At 41.1% G+C, this 17,416-nt stretch overlaps 1 protein-coding gene across 5 annotated transcripts in view; it reads right to left on the bottom strand.

Annotated features, from left to right (window-relative positions):
• The window catches only part of MYOM1 (myomesin 1), an 80,847-nt gene that overhangs the window by 20,948 nt on the left and 42,483 nt on the right, over positions 1-17,416 (bottom strand). For all 5 annotated transcript variants that reach the window (XM_048289482.1, XM_048289486.1, XM_048289483.1 and 2 more), the window contains 9 exons: positions 13,338-13,534; positions 12,459-12,585; positions 11,587-11,771; positions 10,453-10,567; positions 5,925-6,081; positions 4,891-4,997; positions 4,723-4,767; positions 986-1,122; positions 43-187 (listed from right to left, as the gene is read on the bottom strand). In XM_048289482.1, coding sequence (XP_048145439.1) covers positions 43-187; positions 986-1,122; positions 4,723-4,767; positions 4,891-4,997; positions 5,925-6,081; positions 10,453-10,567; positions 11,587-11,771; positions 12,459-12,585; positions 13,338-13,534 — 1,215 coding nt within the window. The remainder of the gene's footprint in view (positions 1-42; positions 188-985; positions 1,123-4,722; positions 4,768-4,890; positions 4,998-5,924; positions 6,082-10,452; positions 10,568-11,586; positions 11,772-12,458; positions 12,586-13,337; positions 13,535-17,416) is intronic.

The following is a 17,416-nucleotide window of genomic DNA, read 5'->3' as shown; positions in this document are numbered from 1 at the left end:
GTATGAATTTTCCAGCCCACTGCATAATACAGGTTAGCCTACCATCACCAATGAGGACAAGACTAGATTGATTGGTTGCTTTTCCATCCTGCAGCTGGAACGTGTAAGTGCCTTCATCCTTTTCCTCAAGTTTATCCATAATCATTTCAACAAGTCCAGTCTTCTGGTCCACCTTCATTTTATATTTCTTCAGGAGTGGGAAGTAAAGCAACAATTAATACATATCAGAGACAGAAAGTATTTTTGAAGTGTTATAATGGTCTCTTTAGGAGAAGTTATGTTTTCTTTATTTGGATTCCCACTTACTTAGGTTCCCATTTGTTCAGATCCCTATCCTATTCTAGATTCACTATCTCTAGCTCCAGCTCCAAATGTACAACTAAATAAATAAATCTGTTTATTTACTGATGCTGTACAAGCACATGATGTGCCTGTTGCACAGTGAGTACTATGTTCTTTTTCATTAGAAGGGTTTAGATTTGCATCTCTTCAGAGTAATGCTTTCTTTGAGGGTGATTATATTTTATAAGGTTGTGTCTAGAATGCTCCATCTCTGCCTTGCCTCTGATATCAGTGTTGCAACAAAATCATGCCATGCCCCATCTTTGGGAGTAACAATTTCTGCAGCTGGAAGCAACCACTTTTTTCTGTAATGTAATAAATTCCTTCAAACCAGAAAGAGAGGTAGGAGGAGCCTGCTCTATTGCAGTGATTCCTTGAAGACCACTGTTAATAGAACACATGGTATTCACAAAAGTGGCAGGAAGGCATATAACTTTCCTTTATAAAATGCATCCAGTAGAATTCATCTGAAGCTCAGAACTATGGATAAAATCTTTCTAATTATGCTTTCCATGACATATGTGATTTCTCATGAAAATGCACCTGAGTGGAGCATTAGTTGGAAGTATATTGAAGATAGAGACGCTAATCCTCATTGATACTCATGAAAATGCAAACACATGTCAGCAGTGAAAAGCCTTACCTCTCCATTGAAAATCTCCTTATCATTAAATACAAAGCTGGCCTTTGCATTGCCAGACAGTTTTTCAGCTTGCAGCCAGAATCTCACTTCTCCTTTTTCTAAGATTTCCACTGCCAACTCAGAGACAAGTGGGACAGCTACGAAGAGGAAAGAAAAGAATGATGCATGTATTTTGCCTGTGCCCCAACAGCTGTTGTCTTCTACAACCAGAAAGCCACTTAATCCTTCCATACTTGAATACTGTGTGCAAGGTAACTAGCTCATAACAGCTCTTCACATAGACAGAATGCCTCTCCACTCACATATACATAGGGTTGAGATTTCATCTTTTGATCCTTCTATCACAAGGTCTGGTCAAACTAAAAGTGTTCAAGATTTGAGTTATGCTCCATTACAAAAGAAGGCTATTTCAAATGCAAACTGCAAGTATCTGTGCAGCATTATGTGAGTCTGTATGGTGCAGACCCATGTTTAATGAGTTGTCATTAATAATATTACTGTAAGACAGTGACCTGACTCAGAGGGGGAAAACCAAAACAAAACACAAAAATACTCCAAGCATAAAGCCAGATCAGAAAGTCAGCTGCCGAGCTGTAGGTTGGGAGATTTTTGTAAACACTCTGATCCTCTGCTGAGTGGAACCTCCATCTCCAGAATTCACCAAGTATCTCAACACATCCTCAATCTTCCCAGCACATTTTGTTTTCCTATAAATGACTGAAACCCCCACATATAAACCAATTCAATATGTCAACAGGGAAGGAAAAAAAAAGTAAAACCCACGTACTATACCATAGATAATATTAGTCTCTCTTTTTTAGTTAGTTGGGTCCTGTTAGTAAGAGTTCTCAGCTTGCTTTCGCTTTAACTTTTCTTTAGGACACCATAATCAGCAACATTAAGCATGAGTAGTTAGAGTCTGATATTGGGGCATATTGCTCATCTTATTGACTTCCATCATGTTATCTTAGTGGATGTGCAGATTCTCAACAAAAATCATACTCTCAGGATTACATGTGCTGCTGTGTGTGAACTCTCCCCCAGGCTCTACTTTTTCAGTAGTCTAAAGTCTGCATTGCTAGGGTGTAGCATGGAACAGCTGAGGACAGTGCACAAACACATGCAAAACACATGATGATCTAGTCTGGTGATAGTGTAAAGACACACCTTCCAGGGCAGGCTGGTTTCTTAGCTCAGTGTATGCAGAGGCTCAGCTACAGCAGGAGAGGACTGGGATCAAAGCAGTGTCTGATTTCTCTCATCTTTCGATTTGCACCCTTCTAAATGACTGGGGTGCCTTCTGGACCACAGCTGCCCTCTCACCCCACTGCCAAACAGGCTTAGGGGGTGAGGACCCCTCAGCTCTTCCTCTGCCATGCTCACTCCTTCTCCCTCCCATACCCCACATCCACATGTGTGCTTTTGGTGCCTGAGTGGCACAGGGTCTGTCTCTGGTAAAAATAAAGCTCCTGGGAGGTGAGGCAACAGTCACAGGGAAACAAAGAGAATTATGGAAAAGACACGTGCTTAGCCAGAGAGGGAAAATCCTGGAGCCTGGAGGGGCAGCACTGCCATGAGGGAGCAGGGCAAAGACAACCCCCTGGAAGTGTGTGCCAGCTGTGCAAATGGTCCATGTGAGCCTTCCTCACCCAGCACATCACTTTGTGTGTAAGAAACAGAAGGAATCTCAGGGCTTGCATAATTTCTTAAAACAAAGCAACTGAAATGCTACAGGAAGCAAGTGGGAGTGTGAATAGACATCAGGCTGCACTGCTTTTGTCTCACTGTCAGCTCTACAGCAATTTTAAACCCCCACTTGGCTTGCCTGTTATTAACCAAGAATATCTTAGTCTAACATAGAAGAGAGCAAAGAATCTCAGCAGCTGTTAAATAAAGGGCTGGAAGGATGCAAAAGGATTCTTTTTTGGAGAAAAGTGTGATCACTCCTCAGCCCAAAGAAAGTGGACTAATCTGTGTTACAGCCTGCCATGAGCCAAAGTCTTATTTTAAAATATTTCCATAAGCACTGACAGCTATTTTAGCCATTTTCCAGTGGTTTTACATCCTATTTGTTTAGCATCACAATCTACTGGCAGTGCTTGACAGGCAGTCCTCGGGCAGTTGCTAAATTGAGGAGTTGGAAGAGTTTCTTTTTACCTCGCACCACCACACTGTCGTACCCATACGTAGTTGTGCTCCGTAAGGCTGTTATTCAAGCAATCCATTTTTCCCATGGAGTTACTGGCTGTGTGTGCTCCTAAGCAGAAGTTCCATTAATTGCTGCTCACAAGTACAGACAGCTGAATCTCAGCCCCTAGCTGTGATATATATTTTTCTTGAAGTGTACACAGGGCCTGGAGTGGCCAAAGCACATAAGACAGTTTCCTCCTTAAGGATACTTTCTGCTGTGACCTCCCTTTTCTGCCTGTGCCTTCTGGAAGCTCATGCACAAATGTGTGTGTGTGCTGTTACCTAATACAGTGCAAAAAAGATGCCACGATCTGTGTCCTCAGGAGCTTATTTTGTGACGTTGGTAGTGAACACTACGTGTGGAAGAGTCCTCAGAAGGCAAGGGTCAGGGCAATTAGGGTCATGCGACAGCAGTAAGGTTTCATGATGACTGACTTTCAGTGTGAAAAAATAATTAGGAGAAGATAATTGGGAGGAGCAGAAGTAAGCAAGGGTTTGGGCTGTCATTAAGCTATCAAAAGGTGATACGGTGTGTTGAGAAGAGTAGAGCTGATGAGAAAAAGATGAAGAAGGAAATGAGAAAGAGAGATGATGTAGGCAAAAAGGCCATTTCTGTAGCCAAGTATTGGCTGAGAGGTGCAATGTGGGCTGAGTTGGAAGAGGTGCCAGCAGTGCATGCACTAAGCTGAAGATTTTAAAATGCAGGCAAGAGTTTTAGTGCCTGGAATGAAAAAGAAGAGAATGTAGTGGGAGAAGATGAGACCAGGTTTAGGTCTAGTCTTGTTGTGTATATTAAGATTCATTATGCAATGCAATATTATTTTTCCCCCATTTATTCAAGTAATATTCCAATAAAAATTACAAAATCATGCTACTGCCAGGGTATCATAAATGTCATAAATGTATCATAAATATCATAAACAAAAATACCATCCCAAGAGCAGAAAGCATGTTCAAATTTTGTCAAATGTTCCAGGAAAGAGAGAGAGAATGAATTTCAGCAGGAAAATTCTGTGTGTATAGATCATTACAGCTGAATTTACTACACTTGTCAACTTTGTTAACCTTAATTTAACTTATGTTAACTTCTGTTGGAGTAAAATTAGAGAATCTTTCGAATTCTGGTTTTCAAATCAGATTAGGCTGAGTAAGTATTAAAGCCTGTTCTGCAGAAGAAGCAAAGCCAATATGATACTTATTTTCCAGCTGTTACATAGACTTATTATATAGACCAGTAGCCTGCAATAGTTTGGGAAGAACATCAGTAATATACGAATGTACTGAAGGAGAGAGAGGAAAAAAAATCCTTCTTAAATTTTTCAATCCAAACCCACTTTCACTTGGAATTACTATAGTGACCTCCCTACCTGATGGTGGCAGGAGCTTTGTGATCATAGAATCATAGAATGGTTTGGGTCGGAAGGGACCTTCAAAGGTCATCCAGTCCAACGCCCCTGCTCTGAGCAGGGACATCTCCAACTAGATCAGGCTTGTGATACCCCACTGCATGCAAAGCTCTTCCCTAAAGACATTAGTGATTCACTTACTTGGGAATTGGCGTTCATGGCTCAGAGCAAGCAGGCGTTTCATTTCTGCAAAAGACATAAAAGAGGTAATATGAGGTGTGTGCATGCCTTTTGGATCTGAGAGACACAGCAGCAGGGAAAAACAGATGTGGAAGCAAACTAGACATGCTTAGTAGGCATTGTGTCTACCTTCCTCATCAATTGTGTAGCTTGATGAAACTCCATCAGTGTCTGTAACAATACAAGAGTAAATTCCCAAATCATCTTCTCCAAGATCCTTAAAGGACAGTTTTGACCTATATGGGAAAAAAAGCACATTTTGGTGAAAAGGTGAAATCCATCTGAACCAAACCTCTCCTTTCTGTCTATAATAGCAGATACAAATAGCCTTGTGTTAGCTTTTGCTCTGACTGGACAGACAAAGGTACAGCTCTGACGACTATAAACCGGGGTGAGTCCTACCATGTGTGGTACAAATGGTGATGGCACCAAATTAAAAAGGCATGTTTTCAAGTCTTTGATGACCCTGGAAGGATACTATAAGTACAGGCCGACTCAGTTTCCATATGGCAGCACCATGACTGTGGTGGGCCATTGCTTCTTTTGATATGGCTTCTATCACTAGGAGAGCACATAGGCCCTTCATGGGCTGAACCTGTGCATTCACCTTGTCCCCCTCTGGGAAAAGCCTGAAGAAACAGAGTAGGCTTGGAGACTGTTATATAAGTTACTAAATCAGGCCATGGTGATGCTATCCTAAGAAAGCCTTGCTTACTGTAGCAGTTCCAAAGATTACAGCGGCGTTACAGGGCAAAAGCATTTTGCAAGCAGCCAGATAATTTTATTATTTGAAGATTTAAAATAATGGGAATAGGAATAGGAATAATAATAATGCTACTACTAATAATACTAATAATACTAATACTACTACTACTAATAATAATCTGCCTTGACTGACAGGTTATAAGGTGACAGGGCACAGATTTTCTCTCCCCATGCCTAAACATCACTAAATTGCCTACAGAGGAGGTCTGACTCATTCTGTGCAAGCTACAGTTTCCAAATGGTCTGTGTATGGATTTACTGGAGAACAGCATTCTCAGGAAGTAGCCTTCAAGTAACTGAGGCAGGTTTAACTCTTCCTGAGGTCATACATCAAAAGGATCTCTGTGACAGTCTAGATCTCCCAAACACAAGGCTATTGCAATCCCCAAGGGTCTTACTTTCCGCCTTTGGTATTGATGTTCAGTCGAGAGTCATCCTCAATTGGTTCATAATTCTTGGACCAAATGAACTTAGAGTCTGGAGACATCTGATCACATTCAAAGTTCAAGGAAATTACTCCATTGTCATCTACATCAACCACCACTTCCTTGGTTCCTTAAAGAGCAGAACAAGGCAATTCCAGTTTCTCAGGGAAGTAAGCACACAAATTTCTACAGAGATCATTCAGAGAGTGGATTAAGCAGATCCTTGCCATTTTCTCAGCTGGAACATAAATTGCTGCACTCATTGATATCCCGGGTCTTTGATTCACAAGAACAGTTCTTTTTCTAATCCACAGGTCAAAAAGCATCATAAATCAACTGATTTATCTAAGATGAATCTAAGCATCTAAGCATACATGAGAGTTACAATATTTGCTATGAAAAAGCCTGAAGGAGTGGAAAAAAGCAAGCCTCTAAACCCACTAAATGTTTGAAATATTAAATAGCAATATTTTCCATGGTAAGGAGTAGTTAGAGCTTTCATTATGCAGCATGCATTTCCTGTTCTCTAATAAGGCAAGAGCTATACAGAGAATAATGTGCAAATGTGAGCATTTGAAGAGGTGAAGAAGAGGAAGCAGTCAAGTTGTCCAGCAGTGCACACTTGTGACTGAGGCACATTTTTGGTGACACTGGCTTCACTCAGGGAGGTTGGTTTAATTGCTGTGCTTGGCATCCAGCCCTGCTGCTGTCTGGACCATTAATCCTGGGCCCACAAAGGGAGTGAATATTTGCAATTAGCTGCTTAAGTCACCCACCCAGTCTTGCCAGTACCCTCAGTCCTTGAGCTGGATAGGGTGACCTAGTTCGTCCTGTAAAAGGCCTTGGGGGTGAATTCCAGGTCAGCAATCTGAAGGCGCCTCTGTTCTGCTCCCTCACACCCCAGTGGAGCTAAGGGAATTTCATCAGGGATTTGGGCAACTCAGTGAGCTTGTCATCTGTGGCATTAATGTTCATTTCAACAACTTGTGTGAGAATGTCAGGGAGAGCATGTGCACTGAGAGGTGCTGGAGAACGTCCAGCCTTCTTTTCTGAACAGCTCTGAGCTGGATCTTGCATCTGAATAGGGCACTCATGTCCTATTACTTGGGCTAAGACAATTCTGGGCTGCCCAGAATACTAATGATACACTTTCTCCACAAAGTATTGTTCTTTAAAGACAAGAACCTTATTCCTGACACTGAGATTAAATGCTTTATTTTCAGCATAACTCTTAGTGACCCTCAAGCATAGAAGGAGATTTCTGTGTTTCATCGTCCTAATACTAAACACAACTTTTCCAGCACTGCAGGCAGCTCCTGTCTTGACAATCTGTGTACACACAGCTTTCTTAGCCTTCACACTTTGCCATAAGCATTTAAAGAAAGATGAGATTAATATTCCCATTTTGGTACCGTTATGTACCAGCCCTTGCAGCAGTGAAGCACATTAAGTACCAATATGTGATAAATGAAGTCTGAGGCCTACAAATATTTTACTAAGCAGCAGTATATTTGCAATTTTTTGTTATAATTTAATTTATTGTATGCAAAATTCATCACTTGCAATTTCATTAGTGTTTAGTTTCCTGTGGGTCATTAGTCCATGAATCTTTTGATAGCACTTTATGTGACGTGGAAAGAATTACAGCCATAAGGTTAATTTGAACAATATAATCTTTTACATTTGTTTTAAAGCATTCTTATTGTGGTAACAATGCGTAGCATTTATTTCCAGAAGTGATGATGGAATTTACCACTAATATTTATATGAGTAAAAAAAAAAATTGTCTAAATTACTGACTGCATTTGAAGACCTCACTCCACCTATCCTCCAAAATGGAGCCAAAGAAGCTGCCATAGTACTAGCAGTCTTAATTTCCCTCCTCTAGATAGCCTGGTGGTTTCAACATGTCATCCAGAGCTTCTCTTAGAGTCACAGTAAGAAATAAAATACTTAGATGTCATATCACATCTCCATTTATCTGAGCATTTTAATGCATTGAGAGTAAAGAAATAACAGAACATAAACAGACATTTTCCATAAACTAGAGGTAATGGCATCATTTTGAATACAGCCAGTCAGAAAAGTTGAATGGGACAGAGTTTCATAAATTTCTGAGGCTCAAGCCTTTCTCAAGTGGCTGATGCAGGCTCATAATCTAGTTTTGCTTTGTATCAAGATAAACAAGGACTAAGGGCAGCAATGTGGAAGAGTTGCAGTCTGCCCTTGGATTTCTCTTGTTTCCTGTGGGATCCACATATGCCAAAGTGCTTTTGTCAAAAGCCAAAGTTACAGCTCAAAAGTAGCATGGATTGGTATTTGTTTACGTGATTGGGTTTTTAATTTTAGAAGATAACTGTACAAATTAAACATGGTTTTCAAAGAAAAGAAGGTGGATGCAAAGTATTGAATCATTATATTTACACATTTCTTTGCATAAAGACAACTGGCACCCTTTGTATGAAATCATGTATTTTCATTCAGGATATTATTTGCTTACATTCTTTGATTAGAAATCTCGGTCTTCTTGTGATTTTACACATTCACCAAAAGTAGCATTCCAGCAGGAACTGTGTAGAGAGACCTGACAATATTTTGTCTCCATCCAAGATGGTAATAAAGGCATGATTCATTGGGCAGCACCAAAAGATTTGTGGTAATTTTTAAAAAATGGTGTGATTGTTCTTGACATTTTTGTGGTTTGAGTGAGAAAAGTGGAAGCCTGCTCAAGAGGCTGTTTTATGAAACAATTGTTTTTAATAAGTCCTTGTCTTTTCTTAATACCTTTAAGAAGCTTAGTTTGGTGGATTCTGTATCAGCAGATCTTAGCTCAAAATATGGGCCAAGTAGATTTGTACACATAAGCAATTTTCAGTTCCCTGAGTTTTGACTGGGCTAAATCCTCACTTTCTGGTGATCCTTCATACCTATGAACCCTCCTTCTCTAATGGTGAGGTCTATAAACCAAATGTTCTGCTCAAGTTCACCTCATTTGAGTGAACACTGAAAATAGTATCCAGTTTTTTTTGGTCATGTCATCTTCAAAAGGGTTTATGTTTCTATTTGTTTTCAATTGTAGTAACATGGCCAATCCTTTATTTAGGACACTTGAAGAGTGTTATAATCACAACGTTTTATCAGAAGTATGACACGCAGATATTAACCCTCAATGAAAACAGATTAGTATAGCTAAGAGTTTGGTAATAATAGTGGCTTAATTCTCTTTGTAGAAGTGGTTGCTGTATATAAGCTCTTTGCAAGAATAAATTTTTAAGTTTTGCCTTATTCCAGTTGCAGGTGATAGAAATAGCTGTGGTGCTTCAGCAGCTTATAGATCTGAAGTTAGAATTCCTATCTTTTTCAAAGATCCTGTTTCAAACCCTTTTCCCTTTTTCCCACCCTAGCCTCACTAGCAGTCACCCCAGTCTCCCTACTCTGAGTTTTCCAGTTCTTTTACACCCCCAGCTTCAGACCTCTTTCAGGCTTTCGTGAATTACAGCCTCACTAAGGTCTAACTAAGTACTAGTTAGAATTTTTACTGCCCTGGTCATAAGGATTGGACATCTACGAGAGCTGAGCAAGAGGAAGTAAAAATGAACCTGGGGGTCAGAAACAGGGAAACGAAGTCTGCCAGTGTAGGAAGGGAACTTGTCAGAGGACAAGAGGGTGTGTGGTGGATCCAGTTTGAGTTGTACCCCTGTACCTTCTTACATCATACTAACCTTATACCAGATTTGTTTAAAATACCTTCTTTTGTTTTTGTGCCTTGTAGGACACTGCACTTCTAAAATAGTCTATAGATGAGTAAGCCACAAGCCCATGCTTGTGTTTTCTGTTAGGGGCTGACCTCTGACCAGTCACCTATTTTACTTGTATAGCTAAATAAACCCCTAAAGTTCCTAAAGTTCCAGGTATGGAATATGCTGCCTCTGTTCTGTGTTCCTGTGTTTCTTGCTGATCTTACAGACACACTGGAGCCAGCCTTCAAGGATGACTCCAACAAAGAGTTGCACTTGAATTCCTACCGAAAGTGGTCTCCAAAATTACTTCAGTATGCTTTTAAAGTATTTCTTTTAAAAAGAGAAAAAAAGTAGTTTCTTTTACCCTTTCTTGAGGCACATTAGATAAGAAAAGGAAAATGATAAAGCATAAACAACCGGCTTAATACAGGAGGAGCAAAATTTACATCTGTAATATTATTTGGTGGAGCTGATCTTACTCAGTCCTCTACCTATGCATCTACCTGTAGAGACATGCAAATCTTACAACTTTATTGTATCTTTATATTCTCAAATCTGTAGTTACGATAAGAAAATCTGTTCTGACCTTAAAATATACCAGACAAGGAACTTAAGATATGGCCCTCAACTCATATCTTGCTTCATAAACAAGCTTGACTTGAGAGGGATCTGATTCTTGGCACGTAGCCTGCAGGTAAACACATTGCACAAACAGGAACCTGTGTAAACATGACGACAAAGAGGAAGTATTTCTAACAAACCTGGTCGTGTTTCAGCTACAACAGCATCTGTGACATCTGATGGTTTCCCAACACCAGCCTGGTTTGTTGCCCGCACACGAAACACGTAGCTCACACCTTGTGTTAGGCCACCAATCTGGAGGAACCAAATACGCATAGATGATGTGGTGCAAAACACTGATTTTATATTTCACACTTATACCATACCAGTCTGGGTATTTGACAATTCTATTTCCTTCCTTGTTTTGTTTTGTTTCTCTCCGAGTTCTCTTTTTTTTTTAAATTCAATTCCAGAGTGACATGACTCATCTGTCACTTGCTCCTTCCTTGTGTGCATAGTTAATGTTCAGGCAGTGTCATTGCTGTCATTGATTTCTTTGCAAAAGGAGTAATGTTTTTGAAACAGGATGTTTTTAACTCATGTACATTGACCTCTGAAACACCATAGTCTTTTACTGCAGCTAAATGCTGGCTTTGAAAAATTAAATTATCAGGGTAATAAATGCCAGCCACACCTATTTAGAAACAAGAGGGAATTAATAGTACAGATTTAATTGCAGTGACTTGAGGAATTATACTGACATTATAACACTTGTTGATACTCCTTTAAAACATATATGAAAGGATCACACTTTAAAGTGAGTTGTCTTTCAATTATTCTGAAAAGCATAAAAATAGCATAAAAATAGCAAACCTACTTCAGAAGTAGCTCCAGAACTGAGATACTGCCAATCACTTATTTAGAAGTTATTCCACAAAATTATGTATCATAACAGTGCAAGAAGCTTGGGTTTAACTTGCTGTGAAATGTGAGGAGAGGCTACTGAGTATTAGAAAAATCACTTGCCACATTATCATATCTGGGTTTGTGCCATCTGTTTTCCTACAGTGTTACCCTTTAAGCCAAAGAATGCTAGGGATGCTTGCTGTTACAAGAATGGTATTTGGGTTTATCAGTGCTTTCTTTTATTTTTAGGCTTGTCAGTTTGTCTTCTGAGTTACTGTCTTGTCCAACTATACAGGTATCCTTGGCACAGCGTGGCCTACTGAGTATTCCATTAAGTGGAGCTATGATCAGCACAGGATGATGCTATCAAAGACTGACTTCCCCAAGGTTATGCTGCTATGCCAGTAGTTGAATCTTCAGCTATTTACCTTCAAGAATTTCTTTTGAAGTGGCTTCTCATTGACACTTCTCCAGTGTTCCTCCTTTGCTTCAGTTTCTTTCATATCAACATAATAACCAACTATGGGACTACGACCAGAATAAACTGGTTCCTTCCATAGTAAAACCAGAGAGTCCTTCCTAACTTCTGTGCATTTGACATCATGGGGTGGCCCTGAAAGGTAAAAGTTGGACTTGTGGTATCAAAATAAATCCCAAAGGGGCCCATGCATAAGACTCCAGAACCAAAACCAGACAGAACCCAGAACTGTACACAGAGCTTACATAACATTTAGCTCCTCTGTGTCATATCTAGACCCAATGTAAACACAACCCATGCCAATTAAAAATACTAACCCAAAATACAATCTAATTCATTGGAATTAGTATCTTGATTAAATATTCATGAGCTTACAAAATGGACAAATAATCCCCAAACTCGGGGAAATAAGTTAATTATTAAGCTAATGTGCTGCTTCAAGGACTGCTCTAAAGTCCACTAAAGTCAGTGGAAGTTGTTTTCATTCATTTCAATGAATGTTAAAAGGTCAGGGATCCGGCCTTGTAGTGATACATTTAGACAAGGGTTACAATTCTTCTCTGCCTTGTACCTTGGACAGGTATTTATGTCTAGTATTTAAACTAGAAAGCAAAGTGCCAGACACAGTAGAGGAGCCAAGCAGGAAAGATAAAAAAACCCAAACAGGCTGCTTGTTTGGATCACTGTAATGGTACTAAATCAAAGTGCTGAAGTTTCAAGCCTGGGCATGAACTTCAGTGCCCGGCTGACTCCCCTGAAAAATGCCCACATTAGATATCAGTCCCAGAGCATGCCTGGGCTGTGTCCCACTCAGGATCCTACCAGGCACAGCAATGGTCCACTCTTCACATTTGAAGGGCTTGCTGGGTTTGGAGGGTGTCCCAACCCCTGCCAGGTTAGCAGCAGCCACCTGGAACTGGTACACCATGTTTTCCTTCAGGTTTTGGATCTGCAGGATCAATAGGATGGTACTTATTAACTTTGGATTAGGACTTCAGAACAAAGTCACAATGACAATTATTGAAAGCATGAGCTTGCTTTTAAGTGTGCCTGAAGATGGAAGCATTATTGACATCTTAACATGATAATTATCTTGGCTTTTCCTCTGATCAGGGATGCAGCACACATGAGTGATCTTAGCACACTCAAACTGGAAACCCCCTTTCCTATTGATAGACACTTTGGTAGTCAGGGAGAAACAGGATATTGCTCAACAATCATCTTAATCTGTCCCGTGGTATGGAGCAAGTTCACTTAAGGCAAGAGTTGTCCTCATGGTGGGGTGAAACTCAAGCCTGGCATTGCTTTTCATTTCTAAAGCAGCTCAACGAGGTTGTAGCTAGCACTTCTCTAAATTGGGTCAAGAACTGATCACAAAAAGTAGCTGGCACAGAGCTGGTTTCAGCACCAGCAAGCACTGGGATATGTCCACCAAACCGGTAGGAATCCCATTCATTGTGAGGGCCTGACTTACAAAATGTCAGTGAATTTACAGATGACAGTTGGTGCCAGACCAACAAATAAGTGTACAAACAATTTTGCAGAGAAGTTTAATAGAGCTAAATAAATTTACCATCATGGATTTAAAACCCTCTGAACAGCTATCTGTACACTGAATCATAATTCATCCCAACCTATCTTTGAGATTTGATTTGAAAATCATGTCTGCTCCCCCAGCAAGAACTGGAGTTAACCTCTTACCCTGTATGCCCTCTCAGTAACAGCCTTAATGTTGGCCTCCTTCCATTTCCCAGGAACTCCATCAACCACTTCCCGGTAGTTCACGTAGTAGCCGGTAATTTCAGCTCCACCAATGGCTTCAGGTTGTTTCCATCCCAGTACCATCGAGTCACGAACACTCTCGAGTACCACGATGTCGTAAGGTGGAGATGGAGCAGCTGTTTCAACATGAATAACACGTAAGTAGGAAGTAATATTTCATGCTGCCTTTCACTTACCGTATTCAGGTGGCTCCTACCCTGTGTTTCCTCATTAGGACAATATTTATGTGCTCAAGGGACGTTTCTGGAGCTGGAATAAGAAATGCAGGATAAAAGCTTCCACAAACCAAATGCAGAAGCCCAAACTGCATACGAATTAGTTTTCAGGATCCCTTGTTTTTGAAAAGCAAGCTGAAACATAGCAAAAGAATGTGTTGCAATTGCAGCTCTGATGCAAGTGATCAGGACTCACTTTACTCTGTGAAAAATGAGGAGCTAAAACTAACATTGCAGGAAAAGCAAAAAAATTGGAGATGCAATGATTTGTTTTCTTTTGCAGAAACCAAACCCCTTCTTACACATACAATATTCATTGTAGTTCCCTTTTTTTAAAAAAATAGTCTCACATTCTTTCCTCCCAAGAATTGCCTTTATTTGTTTCTTTTTTTCTTTTAAATTTAAGCACTGTGCAAATTTTATCATTGCACCCATCATATGATCTTACCTTAATGGAAGGCAGAGTGATCATAGGCACTGCAGACTGACCAGAAATGGAACATGTCTGTTACTGGAACTTACATTAAAAAATATGTGGCATAATCCTCCTTCTTCAATTTTTTTTTTTTTTTTCTTTTTAACAATACGGAAATCATTAACTTCATCCCTATGCACTTTCTTATATTTCTTCAGTATCTAGTAGGGAAATGCTTGCCCACGCCCAATATGGAACATCCCAGTGAAAAGCCCTACTTGTGCCCTGGAAGTCATACTTTGCATGGAAATCCCACGTCATAGATGTTCCCTTTTGTGTGTAATGTTTTATATTGGTGTCAACTAGACCCAGGTACCTCTACTTTGTTTTCTGTTCAGCATTTTCTGTCTCACTTCAGAAGCCTAGGGAGGAGTTTAGTTCCCTGGCCAGGTACCAGGACTTAAATGAAATTCAAGCCCCATGAATCTTGGGCACAATGGGTGTTTAGGCTCTGAAAACTTAAAACTTGATTTTGTGCATGTGCCTATACCATGATAGGTTTTTCTCCTTATGTATCACTACTAGTCAGAGAGAGAACACAACATTCATTAGCACAGTGTGTCAGAGGATAAGATGCAGCTTAAGCTAAAATCCACAAAGAATCTTCCTATATCCTAACAGAACACAGATTTTCATGCTTACCATCATTATCAGATTTTGTTTCCTTCCCACGAAATGATGCCTTAGGTTTTAATTTTTATATTTTTCAAATTCTGTACTGCTTAGTGTGCAACTCTGAAAGTTTCTTGTAGCCTGTTAATTTCTGCTCTCGTGCTAGGTAGACATAACAAAGCTTCTCTGGGTCGGCTCTTCAAGGACACTTAGGCTGTCCTAAGCCCAAAAGTATAAACCAAAGAGCCGCTAAGGGGAGGTAAGCTGAGGGGAAAACTGAAGGTTTAATTGGAAAATTAACCCTGCTATGCAAATGAACCAAACCTATAAAAGTGTGAAGAACTCGTGACCTGTCGTCCATCTTGGGGTCCATCTGGGCAGTGGCCTCTGGCTCCCCAGGGGGTACCTTTGAAGGCCTTTCAAATAAATACCTACCTTTATTCCCTTACTCCTGTCTAGTCTCTGTTTCTAGGAGGCCACTTAAGGCATCAATTCTTTGGCACCCCAGATGGGACTCAAACCCACAAATCCTGGTTTAGGAAGCCAATGCCTTATCCATTATCCCTGGTGAGACCAGAGTGGAGGGGGGAGAGGGAGAGCCAGGCAGCTTCTGGGCAGAAGCCACTGAAGACACGAAAGCCTTCCAGAGCTGCCACTGCAAGTTTTCATGCTCTTTTAGATGAGGCCCAGCCAGAGCCTGAGTCACGGCCGGGAAGTCTCCTGGGTCCGCGGGAGGCGGCAGGGGCGGCCAGTCCTCCTCCCCCTTCTCCTTTTTCACAGGCTGGAACCCATCTAAAGCTGCCTCTCCTCCCCCGCCACACCGGGGACCCACATCGGCTGAGAAGGAGAGGGGAGTGGGGGGGGAGAAGGAGGAGGGGGAGGAGGGCCCAATCTCACGGCGGGAGCTATTAAATCCATCTCCACATCTTCCCATTTTGTCGGGTCCCCCATAGACTTCCTAACATTTTTCTCTTTTTTCCTTATAAACAGTATATGCTCTCTTTTAGATATTTGTAACTTAGATGCAGCCAAGAAGAGCTTTGCATACTCTAGTTCTAAGAAACAGTGATCTCTTCGGTGATACGATATTAAACTCAATATTAATTCTTCATCTAAGCTTCCAAATTGTGGCCACTTTTGCCAGTTATCTAACCTATAAGCTGGCCAAATCAGTGTGGAAAGCCTAATTAATTCTGCTTTTGTAAGGGTTTTATCTTTCCAGCTAATTTTCCTCAGTTATCTAAGACTAAGTTTAAAGGTGAGTTCTGTGGTATTTCACTCCCCATACAAGAAATATTACCACCCATGGTTTTATGCTTATAAACCGAAAATTCACAAAAACAAAACAACAAGATCTAAAATACTCTATAAAGCAAAGAGAGACAAATAGAGAAGGTAGGATTTGAACCCACAAGCCCAGGATTTAAACTGTGGCTGGAAACACATTCCAAGTCTCTGAGCTGCTGCACCACCTGGCTGGATGCTGAAGGGGGAAGGCTGGACACAAGCTAGCAACAAACCAACGGAAGGAAAACTAAATTCCCTGGGACTCTCACACGAGTTCCTTTGCAGCTCTCACAAGCTGACAAGCTATCAAAAGGGGGAAACACCAAATGAAATCCCCCAGACTCAGAAGAGTCCCTAAACAAACTGTAAGAGATCTCTTGATTGCAGCTAAGACCAGAGATGACTGCATCCAATTCACTGTAAGCTTGTTAAACTTTTTGGGACAGAGTGGGTACAGAGTTTCCAAAGACAAGGCACAGACTGCCAAGGAAGCAGTAGTTTACTTGGGGCTTGAGATCTTCCGTGGACACCGACAGCTCAGCAAGGAATGGAAAGAAGCCATTTGCTGACTTGCAGAGCCCCACACCATGAGACAGATGCAGGCTTTTCTGGGAATGGTAGGTTGGTGTCGGTTGTGGATAGCAAATTATGGGTTGTTGGTGAAACCCTTATATGGAGCAATAAAAGCAGCTGAAAATGGCATTATAATTTGGACTGAAAGCACAAGGGCTGCATTTAAACAGCTGAAACACCCTCTAATGTCAGCTCCAGCACTGAGCTTACCAGACTTGACTAAACCTTTTGAACTTTTTACACATGAGAGACTGAATGTGGCACTGGGCGTACTAGCACAGCGCCTCGGAAGCCAGCGGAGGGCTGTGGCCTACTTTTCCAAACAGCTAGACAATGTTAGCCAAGCGAGCCTGGGTGTTTGAAAGCCATCGCAGATATGGTCATCCTGATTCAAGAGGCCCAGAAACTCACCCTTGGACAACACATTGTAGTGTATGTTCCACATGCAGTAGCAGCAGTACTGGAACAGAAAGGAGGACACTGGCTGTCCAGCAATCAGATGCTTAGGTATCAGTCACTGCTGTTGGAACAGGATGATGTTACCCTGAAAACAACTTCTGTTGTTAACCCTGCTGTGTTTCTGTCCTCTGCCTTAACTGACGATGTGCCTGAGCATGACTGTTTGCAGACAATTGAGGAGGTCTATTCCAGCAGACAGGACCTGAAGGACATGCCCCTAGAAAATCCAGATTGGGAGCTGTTTACAGACAGGAGCAGCGTCATGAGAAATGGTAAACGAATGACAGGTTTTGCAGTAACCAGCCAGGACAAGGTGATCAAGGTGAAGGCCCTGCCAGCAGAGGTGTCATCGCAGAAAGCTGAACTGATTGCACGGA

This window comes from Corvus hawaiiensis, chromosome 30 (genome assembly GCF_020740725.1).
Source record: "Corvus hawaiiensis isolate bCorHaw1 chromosome 30, bCorHaw1.pri.cur, whole genome shotgun sequence".
Taxonomy (NCBI): domain Eukaryota; kingdom Metazoa; phylum Chordata; class Aves; order Passeriformes; family Corvidae; genus Corvus; species Corvus hawaiiensis.
Note: the sequence above shows the minus strand (reverse complement) of the source record. Positions and strands in the feature narration are given on the sequence as shown.